This window comes from Durio zibethinus, chromosome 3 (genome assembly GCF_047325235.1).
Source record: "Durio zibethinus cultivar Kanyao isolate XHJ-2024 chromosome 3, ASM4732523v1, whole genome shotgun sequence".
In the NCBI taxonomy this organism is placed as follows: Eukaryota; Viridiplantae; Streptophyta; class Magnoliopsida; order Malvales; family Malvaceae; genus Durio; species Durio zibethinus.
Window position 1 is genome coordinate 36057842 of NC_143164.1, and position 23327 is coordinate 36081168.

A 23327-nucleotide genomic window follows, 5' to 3' on the forward strand; every position below is an offset into this window, starting at 1 on the left:
CTGCGACATTCCCAATGCCGTTATGAGCTCTTGCCTTTTTGTGTGCAGGATTTAATTTGGTAAAATGCAAGGAGAAAGGTGGTGATTGTTTTGCTGGAAAGAGGTTTTTCTTAATCAAATGGCGGAATATGCAGCTTCACCGTTATGTATCAAGCTACATTTGCACCCAAGACTCCTTAAGCAGAAGGGATTTGTGCATCCGAATTCCAATTTCAGGATGCCACCAGTTCCACATCTCAATAGAACATAGGTGACGATGATGCCTTTCCTGAAAGCTCAACCTCTTCTGGAATGTAAGGGTAACCTATCAAATATTTAAAATCCAATGAGCGTTTCTCTTACACATGGATCACGCCTCACGCAACAGTAGTACCTTTTTTTTTTCCCATTTAGTACTCAAGTGCAGTGCTTTGGCATATGTATGCCTTGTTTCTCTCATTTACTTTGGATATATTTACTTTATAAATGCAGTGCCAGGACAAAAGCGACCAAGATAATTTGAAGCATGCCTGGGATGTAGTAAGAGGAAAACTTTTGGATTCTGTAGACACTATTGAACGTGAGAGTGATTTCAGAAATGGACTTGGCAGATTAATCATGCCAGTAACAAAAAGATTTCTATTTCAGATGGTTTCTGTATTTATAAACAATTACTGCTACATGTTATATATTGTACGAGGATAACTTGCTTTGGGTACAATCTATGTAGGCTTTGACATCTGCTTTTCTACTTAATTTTCATTTGATTCTATTGTTAAAATATATTTAATCTTGTTGAGACTTATTTGTCCGTTTATCTATTTTTGCAGGAAGGAAGTTGTTATGACCAAAGCTTGTTTAATTTATATGGGGATTCCATATTGGATGATCTGGTGATAACTTTAGCGGATGGGATAGCAAGCGCTTATTTGGAGCTTATTTCTGTTGATGGCAATTTGTCAGGTTAAGTAAGTAGTTTGGATTTAGCCATCTATAATTTGTTTACATCTGCACTCCAAAGGTTGCGTAAAGAGGTATGGCTGTTTTTCTTTGTGAGTTTAGTTGTAGCACTTGTTGATCTTCAACTCCTTATTATGTTTGTGATTATATTTTTTAGTACGGTTCTTCTGGAAGTAAAGAATGAGGTTCTAGTTGTTAGGTTTGATAGATGGACTGATTGAGAATATTGGGTACGTTGACTTTGTTCAGGCACTAAGCAGTCCTATAATTTTGCTTATGGCAGACACCATTGAGGCTTTTTTATCTATTTTCTTGTCCTTACCTGTTTTGCATGTTATTTCAAGCTGCTCATAGATACATCTGTGAATATGTATTTCTAGATGCTAAGTATAAAACTCACCATGAAGACATATTTCTAAATTTGAGCACTTCAAAAGTGTTATTTTCATCTCTCATTTCAGATGAGGTGTGTGGTGAGGAAGGACTTGTTTCTCATATTTTAAAGACCGGGAATTTCTTAAAGCTTTTATGTGATGTTATTGTTTGTTGTAAATTAGCATGGTTATTGAGTGAGATAATTCAGATATGTATGGTTATTGAGTGAGATAATATGGATATATGCAATATGAAATATTTAAAATTGTTAACTTTAATGCACTATAGATCTTTGTGCTAAATATCAGGACTTTCTGGTTATAATTTCATTGAGATTTTAAAAAATTGCTGGTTAACAGGTGGCTTTAAACCAGTGATTGTATCAAAATCTGGAGGTGGTTGTATCAATATATGAGGATCGCTTTGACCTCTATGCGCTTAAGAGCAAACTCATTGAGGAAAAGAGCAGTGACTATGCTGAAACTTATAGCTGGAGGAAGAAGCTTACACTAAGAAAATATGAAAATGTGTCACCTTCATTGCATTATGTGTGATAACCCGTTTCTCTATGTCTGTAAAACGGACAAAGGAATTAGAGGGTGGTATGCTTTTATACTCTTTCACCCATAAATAATTTTCCTTGCTTGTATCCATTGTTAATAACAGTCCTTTGCTGGATATAGATTATCTTAGAATACCACTGAAATTTGTTTGATATGAAGAAACTCTATGGCACATGTAGCTCATATTTTTGTCACCTGTTAATCTTAGTGGTTTGGATATTTCTTCTTCTATAACTGACTTGGGGAGTATATAAAAATGAAAAATTAGCTCTTCTGCACAGGATTTATGCTTGAAAGTGTTTTGTTATCTCACATAGTGTGGACAGTTATAAGAACTGTAAAACTAAACATGCTTTGGTGGAGTGGATTCATGGTGTGGATAAAAAGGACTTTCAGAATAGTTAGCATTTTAGGGGAGTTCTGATTGAGAAAGTTTCTTGATGTTGAATTTTGTCAAGGATAACTGTAGTAAGATGGCATGAAGTAATGGGAGCTTTTTATGGAGGAAAAGGCTGTTGCCTTGATGAAAGTATACTGTCATAGATACATGAATGTGTAAATACATATTGCTAACCGTTGGGCCAGCATGCTTGTCTGTGTTTCCATATATTGATCTTATTTTAATGCTTCAGCCCAATAATTATGTCTGTACTGCCTGGGGAGTAGAGTTAGGCATAGTAATTGTACTGGAATAGTAACTTCATCAATTTGGTCTATTCTATCTATGATAATTGAACTCTGAAAACCTTGTGCCCTCTCAGTAACCTGGCAAATCTGTGATGAGCCATGCCTAAGGTCTACTTCACCTTTAGCAAATCTTCATAAAACAGTAGCCCTTTCTAAAGTTAAGGCTTGGATTTTAGGGAAAGAAGAGGCATGGATCGAATGACTAGAATGTTCTTCCAATCTTTTTTACATGAATATTTAATGAACATGTAACTATCATAGTATTGATTAGTGTAATATATATACATAAGGATTAAGAAAACCAATATTTCTTCATTTAGAGCTAACTGAATACCATTACTTTTTGCTTCAATCTTATGATCTTGCTACATGTTTCAGAAGTTATCCGATTCTGAATGACTATAAACTTGGATATAGTTTTTTAATCTTATAGTTGCTTCACTCATTACATGAGGTACTATTTCAGCCTTTTCCTTGAGTTCTCTGACATTAGCATGCCTATTGTTAGAGCAGTCATCGACTAAGTCAGCAATGCCATCTCATTCTTTCTGGTTGCTTGATTGGGAGGTCATTAGTACTCAGCTACACAGGAATTAGGCAGTCCCTCAGATGGAAGTGAGATGTAAATGGTACCTTTCATTTTTTGTTTATTACAAATTTTTATTTTATTCATTTTTGCTTGATGTAGGAGTCCAATAGGAATGTGATCTGTGCGTTATTACAATGAAACCTTTTTTTTTTTTGCCTTGATGCAACCTGGTGCTTCTCTAAATCTTTTGGTAAATAAATTGTGGGGAGTTGATTCAGTTCTATGTTAAAAACATTTTTTTACTGTTGATGTGTGATTTTTACCAGATAGTTTATGCCCATTTAATGTGGAACTTGTCCATCTACTAGCTGTCTCCTCTCCTTTTCTTGTGTTCTTGCGGCTTGTGGGTAGAAACCACCCCAGGCTTTAGAACCATATGTGGTACCAAATTGCTTTTAGCATGTGCATGTATGCGGAGTGATTTTTGTTTGTATTTGAGTTTGAGAGAGAAAAATTTTTTAGTCTTTTTCACTGCTACATGGGGGGACCTTCTTAGCTCACATGTATCTTGGACTGCGTGACTGAAATAGAAATTTCTGAATGGATGGTATGCCTGAATAAGGTGAGGGGAATTTTCAAGACTTCGCTGAGACTTAGTAACTGAGGCTATTGAGCTAGTTGTGCCCACCCATAGGCTCTAAGTATAGGGTTTTAGTTAGCTAGTAGAAGTGACTTGACTGCTTTGCAGCAAATTTTAATCTTTGATACATCATAAAGATGCTTCAAGTCTCGAGTGTCCAGTTCTTCACGCTAATGGTTGAATAATGTCCTCATTTCCCATTTAAACACACGAATGTGTTAAACCACTTGCTAACTGATTGTATTAAAGATACTGGTTAAAAAAATATAATTAACTAATTATATTCATTTTGTAGTCACATCACTGTTTCTTGATTGATGGCCGCCGGTTTTGCTTGTGTTGAAATTTTTAATGTTCAAGAAGAAAATGGTGGGAACACAAACAGGAAAACTGACAGGCATAGAGACTATAATACTTTTGAAAAGATTGGCAAAAGCACAAGTCCATTTCTGAAGATAATCTCTGTGCCCTACCATCTTTACATGATAATCTCTTTTGCTGAGAAACTTCTTATTATACATTAATCAATTCATGATGTCCACAACTTTCTATAAGGCAAAGCTTTCCCCATTCTGAAACTGTGAATTAAGCTTCCCCTACTAAGGAGATCTGTTACTCAGAAAAACTGGGGTTAGTAAGACCTTTGGGTCAAATTAGACAATGACTTGCAAATTGAGTGTGGATCTCCAAATAAGGTTCTGCTAGCTCAAAAGACATGATTTTGCCCTAGATTTTTGCTATAGTTGTTATTGCTTTGAGAGGCATGAAAAGAACAAGACTTTTATGTAGTGTGGATAAATCATACTATGTCTGTGCAAACATTTTCTTATCAGGGACTTGAGGTTGATAAAATGGTCCGGAAAATGAAAATCAGAAAATGAAGAGGACAAGGCTTTGCATGAAGGGGGTTGATGAAGCATCACTATCCAAACTGAAGAAAAAGGTGGAACTCATAATACAAGGTTGGATGTTTTTCTCTTAGAAAATTATGGTGAAAACTTTTTATGTGCTATCATTATAGAATCATCAAATATGTTAGATATTATTGTGTTTTTTTCTGTGGACCACACTGGTCTTGGCCACTTTCTGATTTTTATTTCATTTTCTGGCTTCGTGAAAGGAACTATTCATGAGATAAGTTAGACAGCCGGAACCTGGAACTGTTGTGATTTGGTTTTGATTATGCTAGTGATTTCAATGAAGAAAAAAAGAAAAGTTTAAAGGACAACTTGCCGTCATCTCCCAATCTATTTTTGTCCTTTCTTCAGTTATGATCATAATGGGTCGTAACTTGGAGCACTTATAAGCTGTTATCACATTGACACTAATGCCAATTGTGGGTTTATTTTTAGATATTTTTAACTTCGATTATTATAAAAGAATAGCTTAGACTAAATATGATAACAAGTAAATTATTTCGTTTTACACGAACAATTGATTCAATGATCAATGTATAATTTTTTTTCAAAGAGTAAGGTTCGATTTTTTTTTAAATAAAGAAGTTATATGTGAGAAGGATTGATGTTATTTATAATCTAAATTAGTTTTTGATGATATTTTTATAATATATAATTAAATTTGCTTTCAAAAAATCCAAAACAAAAACTCCATAAAACATGGTATAATCACTTTAATTATATATAGCAAACTAATCTTAAGAAAAAAAAAAAAAAAACGCTTTTTGAAAAGGTAAAAAGCAGAAGTCATTGTAATGGGAACGGGCATACGGTACCTTGTTTTCTTCAAAATTTCTGAATTTTCTTTTGGAGGACCAAATTGTTTGAATTATTGTGAATGATTTTACAACTAAAGTAGCAAGGCTTCTTGTTCCTTGGTTTCAGAAATAATGTTTCTGTCTTGTTCCTTGTCGTTTTGCTAAAGCATAAGCAATACTTTTCAAGCCCCCTTGTCTTCATGACTATATCAAATTAGCCGGTCTTGCCATACATATCCAAGCTTATATTTATGGTGAAACAATACTCTCTTTTTTTTTTCTCTTTTCTTTTCAATTGTCGACAAAATTAAAATATAAAATTTATATTTATATTTAATACACTATCAATACATTAATTACATATATTTGTAATAAACTATATTCGTGTATATGTGAAAACAGTTGATATTTTAATAAGACATTGTAAGTTTATTTAGTTTATGGCATGTGATACTAAACATATTATAGATTCAGGAGCAGAACCTATAATAAAAATTCTCTGAACAAATCCAAAAGAATTGTTGAAAACCCAACCCCAATATAAGAGACATCTAATCTGCTGAAGCATTAGTTTCTTGTTCAACAAAATTCTGGAAGAGTTTATCCATCTTATGGATCCGATTTGATTTGATTTCAAAATAATCGAAATTCAAAATTATTATCAAATATTGAAGGTCCAAACAAAAAAAAATTTATGACCTTTAACTTTAGTACTCAATTTCTTCTTACCTTTAGACTACCAAGCAATTCTTTATGCACCACAAAAAAACGTGTAGTCGTCGTCTATTGCTTTTTCTGCATTTTCTTTTTCTCTTTTTCTCAGTCACTCTTTTATGTAAATATAATGTTGGATTATATTGCGTATGGTTTATCTTATAATCCATCCTTTAAACTAAACTTTTTTTTTTTGGTATTAAAAACATTAAATTTTAAATTTTAATCACTAAAATTAAAAATTTAACGTTTTATTAATAAAATATATTGCGGTTCATTAAACTGCGTAACTAGAATTAATTAGACTATACATTTGTTCTCAATGAGAGCTTTGTATTACAAAGAATTTGATGCTTGACCATAGGTTAATCGAATTTTAAATTTAAAAACACATGCATTGCATTCCCTTCTCCTTTGTGTTTCTTCCTTTGACATGGATCACATGACCAGTTTCAAATTTTATTTAATTAGTTTCAATAAAGTGCATGATAGCTAGACTAGACAGTACTGCTTTCAAACTTGCAACAATTCATTGTGCAGAAGGCTGCATATATACTTTAGAAGGCAAGGCTGCCAAAGTTGAGGTTGCTATTTTAATTTGCATGAGAAATCATTAATGGAAAGAAAGCTTATCCAAAGTGAAAGTCGCCATGGCATAGTGCTTTTCCTTTCTGCTGCAATTTTGACTAGGCTAATATGAGGCTGGAGATTCACTTGCCAAAAATAAAGGAGGAAAAAACAAAAACACCTTTGGGAGGTTAGAAAAATAATTATTTGACCACTATCCTAAAGTTCAAAGGCATTATTATATAGCAATTTTGAGAGCTTAATGGTTGAGGGAATTGCACACATCAGCTAAAGATGAGGAATCGAACCATGCCTGGCTATACCATGTCCATTAGTATCCTATATTTGATCCATGAAGAAAGAAATGTTAGGAGGGAATAGATACGATAATTCGTATATTTTAAATTTTAAACATAGAACATAAAACATATTTATTTTTTAAATTTTTGTTAAATTCATATAAAAATTTTATTAAAATTTTAAATCATAATATTTTTATATTTTTCAATATTATTTTTTGTATTATATTATTATGTTATATTTAAAATTATCTAATCTCGTGACGGTGCAAAAGTAGGGTAAAGCATAGGCATCTTTCATGAAAGAAGCGATATTGACCAAATTATATTGTTTGATAATTGCTAAAGGCCCCATATTCTAAACCATCAGCTAAAAAAATTCTTCAAAATTATACATTTCGTTAAGCCATGATTCCAACCTTTTGAATAGCTTTATATATACTTTGCTTACTTCCTGAATATTTTATATGCTTTGCTTTTCTTATCTTGAGAGATAGAAAAAGAAAAACTTTAATTATAGTTAATTATATAATTAGTCTTGAACTGATCTCTCTTTTTTCTTTGTCAAAAAATTTGTCAGTTTGTCAAATATGCTATTCTATGGTATATGTATATAGGTATAGCTGGCAACAATTATGTATTCTATTAATAAAATGTTGAACTGTTAATTTTAGTGATCAAATTTTAAATTTTGATAGTTTTAGGTAAAAAAAAATATTAAATAAGCATAGCTAAGTGGCTTTTTGCACCTCTACAAGCAAAAACCTTTGCTTAAAAATATTAGGAACAAGCCAAATGAAATGCAAATGATGTTTGAATCAACTTTGTTCAGTTCCACCAGTTCAAGTTCATGAAAGGTTGAGCTGAGAACCTGCAGTTGGTCCCTAACACCTGCAGCTGGCTAAGATGGGGAGAGATAATAAAAAGATTAATATTATGAATGGTTATTAAATTATAATAAAATATTTAATGTGATATTTAATTTTTAAAATTTTTTAATATGACATTTGAATTATAAATTTATTAATTAATATATTTTTTATAATGATATAAGATGAATATATAACCTTTCAAGTATTATATTAATAAAAAAAATTTATAATTTAAAAATCACATTAAAAATTTTAAAATTCAAATATCATATTAAGTTTTTTTTACTATACTTTAAACATCATTTGTGAAAAAAAAAAAAAAAAAAAAAAAAAAAAAAAAAAAAAACATGATAAAATCTTGATTGTTAGGGTTACTTATATCTGACAGACCTTGATGCAGGGTGACCCTACAACTGGTCTTGTTGCTGTGCCCTGGTAAGGCAAATATAAGCAATTTTTTATATGTTATGCATTCAAAAACAAGATTTTGCGGTTGCTATAAGGCTGCAATTGGAAAAGCAAAAGCAGGGCACCTGGAAATTAAAGGAAACGAGAAAAAATTTTGATCAGACAATAAGTAGATATGCATGTCATGAAAGAGAGATGAACAAATGATAAAAAAAAAAAAAAAACAATAACAACAACAAAAATCAACTTTGTAGAGTAATTTTACATGGGAATCAACAAAAATCCACAGAAATTTAAAAATTAATGAGCCAAAGTAGCAAAAATCAATGTTTTAGTAACTTCTTTCATTGCTCAACAATTAGTGGGAAAAGAATATAAGAACATACATACGAAATTGAATTCAAAGGCATTATTTTATGCTTTTAAAAGTGATTCCTTATACCAAATTCTACTTAGATTGGAAAAATTCCCTTTCCACCACAAAATGGGAATTTGATTTTTTATTCACTGGTTGAAAGGAAAAGGTTGAAAAAGGAAGCATAAGATTGATAGGTGGTGAAGTAAGAAAAGACTTTCTGACTATCTATTTTTGCTACCATGTGATTTCTTGAGTCACATCCATATCTACTACCCTAAAAATGCTATCCTCCATGTCTAAAAATTATGCCATTAATCAACCTTTCTCCCTCAATAATGCACACTAAAACTTTTAAAATGTCTAAAATTGCCATTGATCTCTATATCTATTGCTTTTAAAACTGTTGACATCTACTTTTTTTTTTTTTTCAAACAAGAGAGAATCACTAGTATCTTCTATATATTAACATTTTGAGGATTCCATTTATACTTACCAAACATATCTTTTTTGACATCACAAAATATGTATAATCTTTTCTCATTTTATAAATTTAATCTCATTTTTTTAAAAATTCAAGTTAAAGTTTCGAGTAATTTTTAACAGTCGAGGATAAATTCACTAACCATGAAGTTTAATTATAGGTAATGTTTTAATTAGTTGAAGATATTGCTTCCTAGCTGATAATTTGCTTCATATATCAATAATGCTCAATCACATCTTGATCCCACTTTGAGGTTTTTTTTTTCTCTTTCCTAGGTTAATTTTGTACAATAATGCCAGTAAAAGTTGCTATAATGATAGGCACATTATTTAATATGTATCAACCTTGAAATGTTGCTGAAATTCCCACTTTTAACACACAAAATAATTCATATTGACAGCTAAACTACAGAAAAGAAAAACTTCAAAAAAAAAAAAAAAAACCCCAATAAAAGCAATGCCAGTGAGACATGGAGGGCTTAGAGCTTACCTCAGTTTGTTGACATTTTTGGTCAGAATAATATGACCTTGGATTTGCTGCTAACCATCATATTGCTTACCTAACAGAAGAAAAACATGCATTAATGAACACAGGCTGTCTTATCTTTATGATGTTGAAATCATTGCTGATTTATTGCCACTTAACAAACGGCAAACTAGAAATAATTCAAGTTTTTCAAGTTCCACACCATAGACTTTTGGCACCCATTGCATCCCATTCACATGGCAATGGGGAATTTGGAAGATTTTGGTTTTACCAAGGTTTTTTTTTTATTAATTTTCCAACATTCTTTTAATCTTTTCCTACATTTTCTTTGCTCTTGGTTTAATAATTCCTTCCAAAAAAAAAATTATTATCAACAAGACATTTGAAGTGATTCATGGTGATATAATTGCCTAGCTTTCTATACTCAAACTAAAGCAAATATGGTATAGAGTCTTCTTCTTCTTCTTTTTTTTTTAAAGGAAGAGAAAAGCAAAAACTTTAATTTGAGTTTAATTTAACAAGGTAGCAGGTAAATTTGATATTTCATATATTTGTATTATAAAAAATATTAATAATTTTGTATATTATTGTCATGTTTTATATAAAAATTACATATCATAATTCGTATCGATTCAAAAACATTAAATATATTTTTTTATTTTGTTAAATTCATATATAATTGATACTAAAATTTTAAATCATAATTTTTATATCATTTTCGTATCATATCATAATATTATATCATTTTCGTATCATATCATAATATTATATTTTAAATTATTATTACTAGCAATAGGTAACAAGTTTACTTCAATAATGTCTATACAAATAATTATATATAGAGATTATTCAATATACTTCGAAATTTTTTTATAAGACAATAAGAAGAAGTAGAGAGAAAGAAAGAGATTAGGAAATTAAAATTTACCCTTTTTTCTTTCATTTGGTTGTTAGTGTAATATTATCTTATATCTAATAAATATTTAATATCACATAATCTTATATTAAAGTTAGAATCCTTCACTTACTGTCAATTAGTTTTAAATTGAATAACATGATATCAGGTCAGGATTTCTTTTTGTTACTATTTTCAAATTTATCACATAATTGGCTTCTTACATCTCCATCTGTTAATATCCAATATAATCAACCAACTTTAAGTTGAATGCTTAACATTTATAATGCATATGGGTGACTGTTCACTAAGGTTTGTCCAATTAGTTTTCTTATAAACAACAATTTTATCATAAAAAACAGTTATAGAAACAAAAAATCTCTCAAAATAAATTATTTCTCTAATTCTCTTCAATAATATTGTATATAACTAGCTATATATTAATTTATCAAATATGTATGTTGTGGCACAAATTAATTAAGTTCCTGACCCTCTTATAAAATTTGGGTTCCATCTAAATTAGTAGTAAAGGGATGTTAACTTGTAAAATTATATTGTCTCCCCTGCTCTTGATGATTATGTTATAAAAACAACAATAATAGATTGAGGATTAATAAAAGTATATGTTAAGATTGACTTGTTTTTAATACTAATAAAAAGAAAAATACAAATTATATATATACATACATGCCTTTGCAATGCTAAGAGAATCGTATCATTCTCTCTTCTTAATATTAGATCTGATATGATAATATAATATAAATACGATATAAAAATATAATACAAAAGTGATATTATTTTAAATTTAATAATATGGGTTTAATAAAATAAAAAAATATATTTCATATTTTTATATCAACATAAATTATGACATAATTTTCATATCAAATAAGTAAAAATATATAAAATTTGATGTTTTACATAATATTAATACATAAATTGCTAGATCTACTCAAAACCGAAGCTGTATGGGAAGGGCCGATGCATCACCCATCATGAAAGACATATATGCCTTTGCAATGCCTAGAGAATTGCACCACTTTCTCCTCTCAATTCCATTCCATTGGGAAGAAATATAAAGAAAATTAAAGAAAAGAGAACACGATGCTTTGCTTTCCGTTTGGTGGTTTGGCTCTTTTTCCTAGTTTTTTTTTTTTTTTTAATTTTTTAATTTGCTTTGGTTTGATTTCCCAAGTTTACAAATTATATTATAATCATGTCATTCATCACTTTTCCTTTTTGGTACATCACTTTCGCTTTTGGCCTGCAGTTATTTTAAGACCACATGACATATTTATCATCATGAAAAATTTTGGGTGTATGCTTTTAATATTCATCATATAATTGATAAGAAACAACAAAATAATAATTATACAAATCATATCCGATCCTTAAAGAGGAATCTTCTCAAATGTTTTCTGATTCTCCATTTTAGGTTCATAATTATATGATCTTCCCATCAATATAACACAAAATAAAAAAAATATATATATATTTTTTATTTTGTGTTCAATCATGTTTCTTATGTGTAATTAATTTGACACTACTATAATTTAAGGATGAAATTAATAAATTTGAAGAGCAATTATCCAATGTGATCAACTCCTCGACGCTTAATTATAAATTTTATACAAAAATGAATTTTTAAACCGTATTTATAGAGTAAATGAATTCTTAATTACGTTTGTGAAATTAACAAGCTTCATCGTATATTGAAATTAAACTTTTAAAATTACACCGATATTTTGTGTTGATTAGATAAGTGAGTCTAATGTAAAGAAAAAGAAATCGAAAATCATGAATAAATTAGAAGGATAATAACTTTTGAATTGGACCTTTTCAGTTAGTATTTAATTTCTTCAAGAACCAAAAGCAAAGCATACAATTTATTTTATTCACCAGCTGAAAAGAGGAGACAAACCCCACTTCTTTGTAGAAAAAAAGCAAGAAAGGAACAAGATCATTAGTATATTTATCCCTACTTAGGTTTCATCAAGTCAAAGAAAGATTCATTGGTAACCAGCCAAAGCAAGAAAAGCCACCACCACACCACCTCCATTTCTTTCTATTTGTTGCCATTGCCTTTTATCTTTCAAGATTCTTTAATTCATTTTATTTTGCAATTTATGGCCAAAATTAATGACTAAATGCCCCATAACATCCTTCTTCAATTTAATTTATGTTTTCAAGCCAATTCAATGAGCAGATCAATCAAATCCAGTTCTTTGTTTGATAAGAAGAAAAAGTGAGGGAAAAAAAGGAAAACGTTTTAATTTAATGATTGAGTTATAAAATAAATTAAACTTTCTTGTCAAAGCAATATTATATAAGGGAATTATAGTCATGAAAAAATAATCACCCCATTTCCAAATTAAACCTTAATTACATTATTATCTTTATAGTTTCACAAATTAAAAAATATTTAAATTTGAAATTTAATTCAATTTATTTATACGATTTTTTTTATTTTTTTTTTATTTCCAAATTACGGCATCAAACAAAATTAAGGGCTACTTGGTGAATTCATCAACCAATTTCAACACCTTTCATGTCATAAGCTTCCATGTTACGTTGGTTCCTCGACAAATGTGTATCGAATTTCAAAACTTACTGTCCATTCACTTTTGGTGAAGCTTCTTCTCTTTCTCTCTTTCCTTTCTTTCTTTGATTACATATCCCCTTTTCCATTCTTATCTCCCCCCTTCAATTAGCCTTGCTGCTGGTTCATGGATATTGAACCCTCGTGGGATCTTTGGGGGGTGGTTATTTCTTTTCCTTGATTGTATGGCAACACCTAAAACAACATCAACGGTAGTCTCATACGCCTATGCTGAATCCCACTCTCTCCTTCTCTTGTTCCTCACTCTCTTTTTCGTTTTCCTTCTACTCGTTAACCCTACTACTACGAACCCCGCAACCTCATCCAATGTCACGTCTTCAATCCCTTTCAAGAGGCTCCTCTTAGATAATTCCTCGAAATCAACCTCTTCTACCATGAACTTGCATCCCAAGAAAGCGAAAAACACGCATACTTCTTCTTCATCCTCGCCGTCCAAATCTTCACGAAGAGAGTTTGGCGCCGAAGCTCACGACGTTCCTAGCGGTCCAAACCCTATTTCCAACAGGTAAGTTTGATTTGTGGAGACATGAACTACGGGTTGAAGATGATAGAGTCGTGATGGCAAAAAGTTATTGTTAATATTGTTTGTCATCTTTACGAGTACTGTTTAGTTCTTCCATTAATACTGCAGCTTGTCCCATTTGTGAAAAGTTTGTTGTCATCTTCATCATCACTACTGTTACTTCTTTTATACTTTTTCTTCATTTTTCCCTTTTTTTAAACTATACTCTATATTTTTCTACATGTATGTATGGTATTTGTTTTATATATAGATGATGATGGTATGGTTTATATATTTACTTTGATTTCTTGTATGATTTGGTTTTCTTACAGGGGTGGGGGTTGTAATTCTTCTTTCATATTATTTCTTGGTGGGGATATATGAATCTCCTGATAGTTTTTTTACAAGTGAAACATATAGATTTTTTAAGAAAAACCTTGGAACTATAGTGTTCTTTTGGTTAAAAATAACCCTTAAATCCAATGCAAAAGCTAAGTCTCTCCAGGTTCTGCCTTCTATTTCAATTGTGTATTGAAAGATTTCCTTGATGAGCCTAGACCAAGTACAAGCATATAAAAAGAACGAATGATTGAAACTCGAAACTTAAGTCAGCTGATTTATGTAATCACCGATGATATTCAACAAGTTTGAGATTCAAATTCTTGTATCTATAATCTTTCCTCTGTCTCAAACTACCGTCTCTTTTGTAAAAACAAAAATGAATAATTAAGGAGAAGAGATCAGGTCTTAGACTGGTTTGAGAGTTGAGAGTGCATGGGTTTCCTCCCATTCTTCTGATCTGGTCTTAAAAGCATATATACACAGGGAAGGAAGGGCAGATAAGAAGGGAATCTGCTGCGCCAACATGACAGCAGTGAAGAAGATATGATCGGAAGAACTTTTATTTTGTCTGAAAAAATTATTTAGTCAGTCATTTGGACCTTGGCTTTTGTTTTCTTCGACACATAATCCGAGAAAGTGGAGATGTCAAAGTCATGATTTGATGATTATAACTGTATCATTTTCCCATTGTTGAATAAAATGTTTACCCATCATATGCTTTCTGATTCAACTTAATTGCGTATGTCCAAAATATCTTATTTTATTTTTCTGGAACGCATAGATATAAATAAATGTTTTGAACTTTGTCAGATCATTTTAAATTTTTAATCAAGAGAGTGGTGATCAAGGCATTGAAATTTCTTCAAAGAAGATATTAAGTTAGTCCTACCATACCGTCACAGCCACCACCACCACCATTTCCACCAACGTCAATTGTCATAAGCCATCACAATCACTTCCATCCCCACCGCCTTCTGCTAATGATCACTTTGAAACCCTGTAATCATCTTCAAATATCAACCTTGATTTTTTGCACTAAACTAATTGGTATTTGAATTCAAATATGAGATGGAAAAATGAAATGTTTTACAATGGACAAAATCCAACAGCAACCTCTTGCAAGAACTTAATTAGCATTCAATACCCTTTTGTGCTAGAAGTCAGGAAAATGTCTCACCAGGGAAGATGCATTGCAAAGCCCAGTTTTAGTTCTTGACTGCACTCTTATCATGCAGCGAACTTTGCATAATGTTGCACTTGCAGTTGTTGATGTCGATGGCTACACTAGTTGTTGTTCTGTTTCTCCAAGCGGGTTTACAGCAGAGGAAATGATGCAACCAAACTTTCCAAGGGACGAAACTAGTTCATTTGTAGCATCCCCGCCCCTGGCAATTGTGATGGGGGCTTGAAAAGTGTAAAAAAAAATGCGGTTTCATGAATTATTAATTATTACTCAAACTCGAAAACTGAGTTGGCCAAAACCATGAACGGTAATACGAAATGCCACCCACTCTTTCTACCTTCAAGGCTTAGCCTGACAACTGTTTTCATCTTATAAATTTTCTTTTAACATTTTGAATTTGATGTTATCTTAATGCATTTAGCGGCAAAAAGGAAAAAATAAATAAAAACTGACATTACAAATGTAATATCTACACAAAAAAAGGATCCCACATTTTTCTCCATTATCCTCGGATTTTTCCTTCCAAAGAAAAAGAACAACCCTTTTTTTCGTTTCATTTCTAACCCGGATAATAGTACCGAACACGATTTCTTGTTTTTGTTTCAATTTTAAGGTGAATATTTCTTTTCACCTTAGTGTTCCATGGAGTTTTATGATCTGGAATTTGGGTTTTTTTCCCTGGAACCTCCTATAGCTTGTTATTAGTCCAGGTCACGAGGTATAGTTTGTTGTTGTTGTTTTTTTTTTTTTTTTTTTAAATTAGGAAGGTTAGGAGCTGGTATATGGTGAAGATGTTATAGCATCGTCAAATCCAAGCCGATTTGGAGTTGGCTTTTAGAGGCATTTGTGATTAAAAGCAGGCAGTTCTTTGGATTGCTTGGCCCTTCATTTGCTTGGTTGGACCATTGAAGTTTACCAAAGGAGTTCGTGAATTTGGGATCCTAAGAAATGAGTTGCTTTTCATGTTTTCCTTCCCACGAGAAGAAGGCAGATAAAAGGCTAAATAGTCCCAGCGGGCTCAGACTTGTTGTCCGAGAGAAACTATTCTTTCCCAGCCACGGCCCGGTAATGTCACATTCCTTCCCTTTGAATTTGCACCTTGGGTAATGCTTTTTTCTTGCTTCAACATTATTCTGAGGTTTCCATTTATATTTTTTTTCGCAAAAGAAATCGTAGTGTGCGAATAAAAGAATAGATTGCAGGTATTAGGATTTGGATCCTAAATTTATTGGATCCACCTATTAAGGATGGTTATATGAGCTAACTGAATTAGGTTCTGAGTTCTCCTTTTCTAGTTTTTTAGAGCAACTGAACTAACTTCCGAGTTCTTCTTTACTAGTCTTCTATTATAAGAAATTTCATTATCCATGTTTTCTTTGAAATTTTGGTCCGAAGTTGTAAGCTCTTTGGTTCAAGAAGTTATGCAACAGAAAACCACCTTGCCATGCATAATCATAAAAAACATGCAATTTCCTTTTTCTTAACCAAAATTTTGAATGTATGACCTTTCTTTCAACAGAGACTGTTCCTAAATCAAAGACCTCTGCACCTGAACAGACAAAGAATGCTGATGGCCCTAATAACAACAACATTATTGCACAAACTTTCACTTTCCTCGAATTGGCTACAGCAACCAAGAATTTTGGACAGGAATGTTTGATAGGTGAAGGTGGGTTTGGGTGCGTTTACAAGGGAAAACTTGACAAAACCGGTCAGGTAAAAGATTTTGCTTCGACGCTTGTATATATACACTGAAGTTTTTTAAAAGAATCTATGTAGTCAATCGGGTTACTTCATTTTAGGTTGTAGCCATAAAGCAGCTTGATAGAAATGGATTGCAAGGAAATAGAGAATTTCTTGTTGAGGTGTTGATGCTAAGTTTCTTGCACCATCCAAACCTAGTCAATCTTACTGGATATTGTGCCGATGGAGATCAGAGACTTCTGGTTTATGAATACATGCCATCGGGATCTCTAGAGGACCATCTACTTGGTAATTTATTTTTCCTTTTCATTTCCTTTATGTTAATTATGAAACCCAAAACGATTTTGAATCCGAAGTTTAGCTCACTTGATTCATGCATTCAAATCTGAAGATTGAATCTCAATACATGTAATTCTTTTAAATATTCATAAGTAAAAAGAACTAGACTATCGACTGTTGTTTCTTATGAATTGTGTTTCGAATTTCAGATATTACACCAGATCAAAAGCCATTAGATTGGTATGCCAGAATGAAAATAGCGTTAGGCGCTGCTAAAGGTTTGGAATATTTGCATGATAAGGCCAATCCCCGTCATCTATCGCGATTTGAAATCCTCCAATATCTTGCTAGACAGAGTTCAATGCAAAACTCTCGGATTTTGGGTTAGCCAAGCTAGGACCTATTGGGGACAAGACACATGTATCTTCCAGGGTCATGGGAACATATGGATATTGTGCCCCGGCGTATCAAAGAACAGGGCAGTTAACAGTGAAATCAGATGTTTACAGTTTCGGAGTTGTTTTATTGGAGTTGATCACTGGAAGGATAGCCATTCATACGACAAGACCAAACGAAGAACAAAATCTAGTTTCATGGGTATGTCGCTTTTTCCAACCTCTTCCCTCCTGTTTCTTTTCCGATCCTTCCTAATCTCTAGCCTTCAACCATTACCAGGCTGAACCAGTGTTCAAGGAACCAAGTAGGTTCCCACAACTCGCTGATCCACTTCTTAATGGAGATTTCCCTGTAAGAGGCTTGAATCAAGCAGTTGCAGTTGCAGCCATGTGCTTGGAAGAGGAAACATCGGTACGTCCCTTGAAAAGCGATGTGGTGACTGCTCTCAGTTTCCTTCGAAATGGTCCAGATGCAAGCACTGACGCTTCCTGGTTTCCTTCCCCGGAATCTGATAAGAAACCAGGATTTGCAGACGGAGAAAGTTATGGTGAAGATAGCAAGCAAGAACGCCAACGAGCACACTCGATCACAAACTCAGCGCTATGTTGTAGAAAAAAATTGCCTAACATAAACACAACGTTGCCTTCATCATATATCTCCCTATTGTTCATCATGTTCCTCGAGGCTTTATCTTACGAAATCACTTTTTTCTATCATTTTCTAATCTGCCCTGTAAGGATGGTGCTGAATTGTGAACAAAATATCAAGCTAATATAATTGAGGATTAACGTAACGATGAAAAGAAGAATGGGAACGAGATTTTCATCAATTGTTCGTGTTCTGGTTGGTGAAGGCATGGTCAGTGGCTTCAGGGGAGCGTATTCAAGAACTCAGTTCTGGTGGGAACCAGCTCCACTCGTGTCTTTCATCTAAGTTATTGCTAGGAACAACGACTCAAATATTAGGACATCTGTTTAGGATTTGTTAGAGATTTTTTTAGAATTGACCAAATACTGTTTGATAGACAAAAGACTTGCAAAAGAAAATTTCTAAGAAAAAAAATATTTTTAATAGGCAAGTTTGACTTATAGGAAAAGAATTTTAAGAGGAAAGAAATTTTTAATAAGCAAGTTTGTATGGTTCTAAATAAGTGAAGTTTTTATAGGATTAGATATAAGAAAAAGATGTAAGAGAGTTGTAGGGTTTTGTGAAATAGACACCCCATAGAGTATTGGGGCTTTATGTCTTATGAGTGTGTATGTTTGTTTGTGAGTGACTAAAGGAGACTAAGAGGGTCCACATAGGTATGATGTATGAGTGCATATAATTATGTGTTTGATTATGTTAAAAGGCACATGAGTTTGTGTTTGTTTGGGTTGAGAATACTTCATAGAACTAGAAGAGATTGAAAGGATCTATGAGTATTGTTGAGTGAGGTTGATGATTTGATTTATATGTTTGTAATTCTCTACAACTAATAAATCTTATTTCTCATCTGTGGATATAGGTTAATTGGACTGAACCACGTTAAATTATTGTTTCTTATATGTTTGATTGATCGTTTGATTATGTTTCCACTAATGTGATTGGATTAGGGTTTTTTTGCCTAACAAGTGGTATCAAGCTATAGTGATCCTTAACAAGTGATATCAGAGCTGAAGGTTCGAGAAGTGGAAAGAGCCGAAAGTTTGAGACGTGATAATAGCTAAAGGTTCAAGACGTGAAAAGAGTTGAAGGTTCGAGATGTAGGAAAAATTGATGATTCAAGCCATGAGAAAAAGTAAATTCAGAGGAGCTTGATTCAAGAGAAAAGTTCGAGTTCAAATTTTGAGGATTAAAAATCGATTTGCGTGAAGCATGAAGACACACAAGATAAGATGATTGTGAGATTTTCATTACAAGTGGAGTCAAGCATGTCTAGTATGAAAATAGATGATTTGATGAAATTTGAGTCAAGGTGGAGATTTTTAGTAATAATGACTCAAATCATATAGGAGATCTGTATGAGATTTGTTAGAGATTTTTTTAGGATTGGCCAACTATTGTTTGGTGGACAAAAAGACTTGCAAAATAAAAATTCTAAGGGAAAGAGGATTCTTAATAGGCAAATTTGACTTGCAGGATAAGAATTTTAAGAGGAAAGAGATTCTTAATAGGCAAGTTTGTATGGTTATAAATAAGTGAAGTCCTTATAGGGTTAGGTATGAGAAAAATATGTAAGAGAGTTATAGAGTTTTGTAGTATAAACACCTCATAAGAGTATTGAGGTTTTACGTCTTATGAGTATGTATGTTTATTTGTGAGTGGATTAGAGAAGACTGAAAGGGTCCATATAGGTATGGTGTATGTGTGTATATGGGTATGTGTTTGGTTGTGCTAAAAGGGTGTACATAGATTTGTATTTATTTGGGTTAATAATACTCCATAGGACGAAAGAAGATTGAGAAGATCTATGAGTATTAATTATTGAGTGAGGTTGATGATTTGATTTGTATGTTTGTAATTCTCTACAATTAGTTAATCTTATTTTTCATCCATGAATATAGGTCAATTGGATCGAATTACGTTAAATTATTATCTTTCATGTGTTTGATTAATTATTTGATTATACTTCTGCTGATATGATTGAATTGGTGCTATTTTGGCCTAACGGTTATTCCACTCTTTTGGTGATAAGAGGAATTCTGATAATTTGTTGTGCTCTATTTATGGTTTCCGTTTTTTTTTTTTTAATAAAGATTTGTTTAAAGGGTTCGCTAATGACCACTCCATGAAATTCAATGATTCAAATTATGGATGCATGATCTATATTCAGATCAACATAGTTACCTCCACATATTTTAGGATCTAAAACTAGTATTTAGTCTTTATATAGAATTCACTGATTGATAAAGTTTCAAGTTTATGTCTATTAGCATTAAATTCTGACTTGTTGCATTCTGTTCATGATGTTTGCCAAATTCTATCATTTTTGGTGCATGACATATTCCAAATTTTGTTTTTGCTAAAATATTAATAAAAATTAAATGAATGTCTTAAATGAGAACTTTATTCAAAGAATTGGGTTCCAATTCCATTATTCCTTTCCCAAATTAAAAAAAAAAAAGGAAATGCATCCAAAAGTTAATAACTTGGAATTAAAATAAACACTAACAATGATATCATATGTTCTTTTACTTTTATGTTTATCATCAATGTTTTCCTTCACAAGAGTAAATATCTTTTAAAAATCAACCTAATATCTATCATTTATTTGTAACTATTGATTATAATATATAAAAAATATTTTTATTATCATATTATGCCATATACATGTTTTCATTTTTTAAAATTTATCATGTTATTATATTCGTATCGTGTTGTACTTGTATTACATGTTTATGTTCGTGTTTCATAGATTGTTTCTTAGTTCAATATGACTAAATTGTGACCCAATTTTGCATTGAAACATTCTGCTTATATTTGCCAAACTTTTCAGTAGTAGATTGTCCGTACAGAAAGAGCTAGGGATAGTTGAAGGTAGTTTAGAGATGATTCTCACCATAGCTAGTGCTTTACTGTTGTTCGACATTCTGAAGCTTCATATCTTGTTCCCTTTGTATGCTTCAGAAAAGGAAAAGAAAGTTTAATGATCCCTGATGTTGAGATTCTTAAATGTCAAGTTTGTCAATGTTTGCAGCAGAGGGATTTTCCAAAAGTCTGCTTGACACTTGATCAGTTTTTGGTAGCTAAATTTCCCAAAGAATGTGCTCTGAGAAAAGATGCTGTTCAGCTCAAGCAAGATTCTTCCAAGCATGAGAGAGCAACCACCTGTATGTCCCAATTCTCCATTGATCCATCTTGTTTTAGTATCCATCAAGTTGACATTTGCTTGATTTAGTTGTTAGCTGGATCATACAATTTATTCCAACCATTTTTTCCTGCCAATAGGCTTATTGCCATATTCTAGAAGCGTAAAAATGAAGCATACAATTACTGATTCGTTCATGTTGGTAAAATTAATCTTAAATATGTCTGAAAATCCTCATGTATTGGCTTTCCCATCACGCCCTCTCTGATTGCTTCAAGAGACGCTGAAAAATAAATTTGGAGATTGTGCTTTCTGAGTAATCACACGTTTGCCAATTTTGTTATCATCCTTGGCTTGGGAAAGCAGGGAAACCAATCCCTAAAAAGGGGATTAGTACAAATGGTTAATGTTTATGATTTGGATGCAAAACATTTAGAGATGATGTGTAAATTCGAAAAATTTTTTAAAATTCGTAAATTTTTTTATGGATTTGCGACTGATCCTAACCTTAAAGGTGGGTAATCTCCATTAATCTTAATTTTTTTGGATAAAAAAGAATAAAATATTCAAATAATCACTCAACATTAAGAAATTTTTTAAATAATCACTTAAGTATTAATTTTTTTAATTTAATCATCTAAATTTGAATAAATATTTTTTTTACTTAATCAATAATGAATAATGACGTGCTAATGTAATAATGTCATGTCCGTTGTCAAGTGTCACGATGGCATTATAAATTAAAAAAAAAAACAAATTACAGTTACTTAACTTTTAAAAATTTATATTTTGATCTTTTAATTTTAAAAATTTACAAGTTGATCACTAACAAATAATTTCTTAATTTTTATGAGAAAATAGAAATAAACATTGATATTTTTATTTTATGGAATTAAATTATAAAATTTTTATTTTATTGTAATTATATCATTTAAATTTAAAAAATTGATAAATATTATCTAATACCAAAATTATTAAAATAGCATTACTTCAAATTTTTATGATTCAATCCATTTGAATAAATTCAATTGAGTATTTTATATTTCATAATGTCGAGATTCTAATTATAAAACAAGTTCATAAATTTAATTTTATCCAATAAAATATTAAAAAAATATAAATAATTGTAATTAAAACAATGACATTATGAAATATGAAATTTATTAATATTTTGGTTTTCATTGTCAATAACTCATTATCATTGTAAATTTATAATAAGTTGATCACGAGCATTAATAAAATTTAATATAATAAATTATTTTATTATTAACAGTATCTATTAAAATATACTAGGATAATACTCAAATAAATCATTGAATTTTATAAAAAAATTAAAAATAAATATTCAATATTTCTATTGTATAAAATTAAATTATGAATTGTATTTTATTAGAATTATATCATTGAAGTTTAAAAAATAGAAAAGTATTAATCAATTATCAAATTTATTAAAATATTATTATTTTAAATATTTATGGTTCAATTAATCCAAATAAATTTATTTTATATAATTATCTTTAAAAAATAATTTAATAAATTTAAAATTCAAATTGTACTTTATTTCTTTATCTCTAGATTCTATATATATATATATATATATATATATATATAAACACTAACTGATAAAATTAAAATGTGGTACCATTTACTTTATGGCTCCATATCAATATAAATTGCATTGATAAATGCAACATTTAATTGAAAAGATTAGATAAATATATTAAAAGGGAAAAAGAAAGATCATGCAACATTATCCATCATTCTTTTTTCTCATTTTCTTGCCGTAGAATATTTAATTTTTAAAATTTAAAATTTAAAATTATTTCAATTAATTTATGTTATCAATCATAAAAAATAATATTTAATAAAATTTAAATTCAAATTTCGTCGCTTATAATTTTTTTTATTATCTATTTTTTTAAGTACTAAAAAAAAACATTTATAAGTAGTACTTTTCCAATTAGGAATCACCAGTTTTATGTAG

The 23327-nt window shown here is 30.9% G+C and overlaps 2 protein-coding genes and 2 pseudogenes across 3 annotated transcripts; all 4 read left to right on the plus strand.

Annotated features, from left to right (window-relative positions):
• The first annotated feature begins 118 nt into the window (after positions 1 to 118).
• On the plus strand, positions 119 to 5039 carry LOC149519799 (uncharacterized; annotated as a pseudogene). Its single transcript, XR_016337329.1, has 6 exons — positions 119 to 226; positions 472 to 603; positions 759 to 1013; positions 1674 to 1916; positions 3073 to 3193; positions 4567 to 5039. The product of XR_016337329.1 is annotated as an uncharacterized LOC149519799 (transcript).
• An 8116-nt stretch (positions 5040 to 13155) lies between these two features.
• LOC111283453 (CLAVATA3/ESR (CLE)-related protein 41) lies at positions 13156 to 13947 on the plus strand. The gene is given in 2 exon segments (XM_022872028.2): positions 13156 to 13280; positions 13282 to 13947. Coding segments are annotated over 2 exon segments (402 nt in total). The 5' UTR covers positions 13156 to 13253; the 3' UTR covers positions 13657 to 13947.
• Positions 13948 to 16674: 2727 nt separating this feature from the next.
• LOC149519800 (putative serine/threonine-protein kinase PBL26 pseudogene) lies at positions 16675 to 17545 on the plus strand (annotated as a pseudogene).
• Positions 17027 to 18525, plus strand: LOC111283578 (putative serine/threonine-protein kinase PBL26). The gene is made up of 3 exons (XM_089758699.1): positions 17027 to 17166; positions 17367 to 17754; positions 17833 to 18525. Exons 2-3 carry the CDS (start codon positions 17593 to 17595, stop codon positions 18328 to 18330), a joined length of 660 nt encoding a protein of 219 aa, XP_089614825.1. The 5' UTR covers positions 17027 to 17166; positions 17367 to 17592; the 3' UTR covers positions 18331 to 18525.
• Positions 18526 to 23327: the final 4802 nt, after the last annotated feature.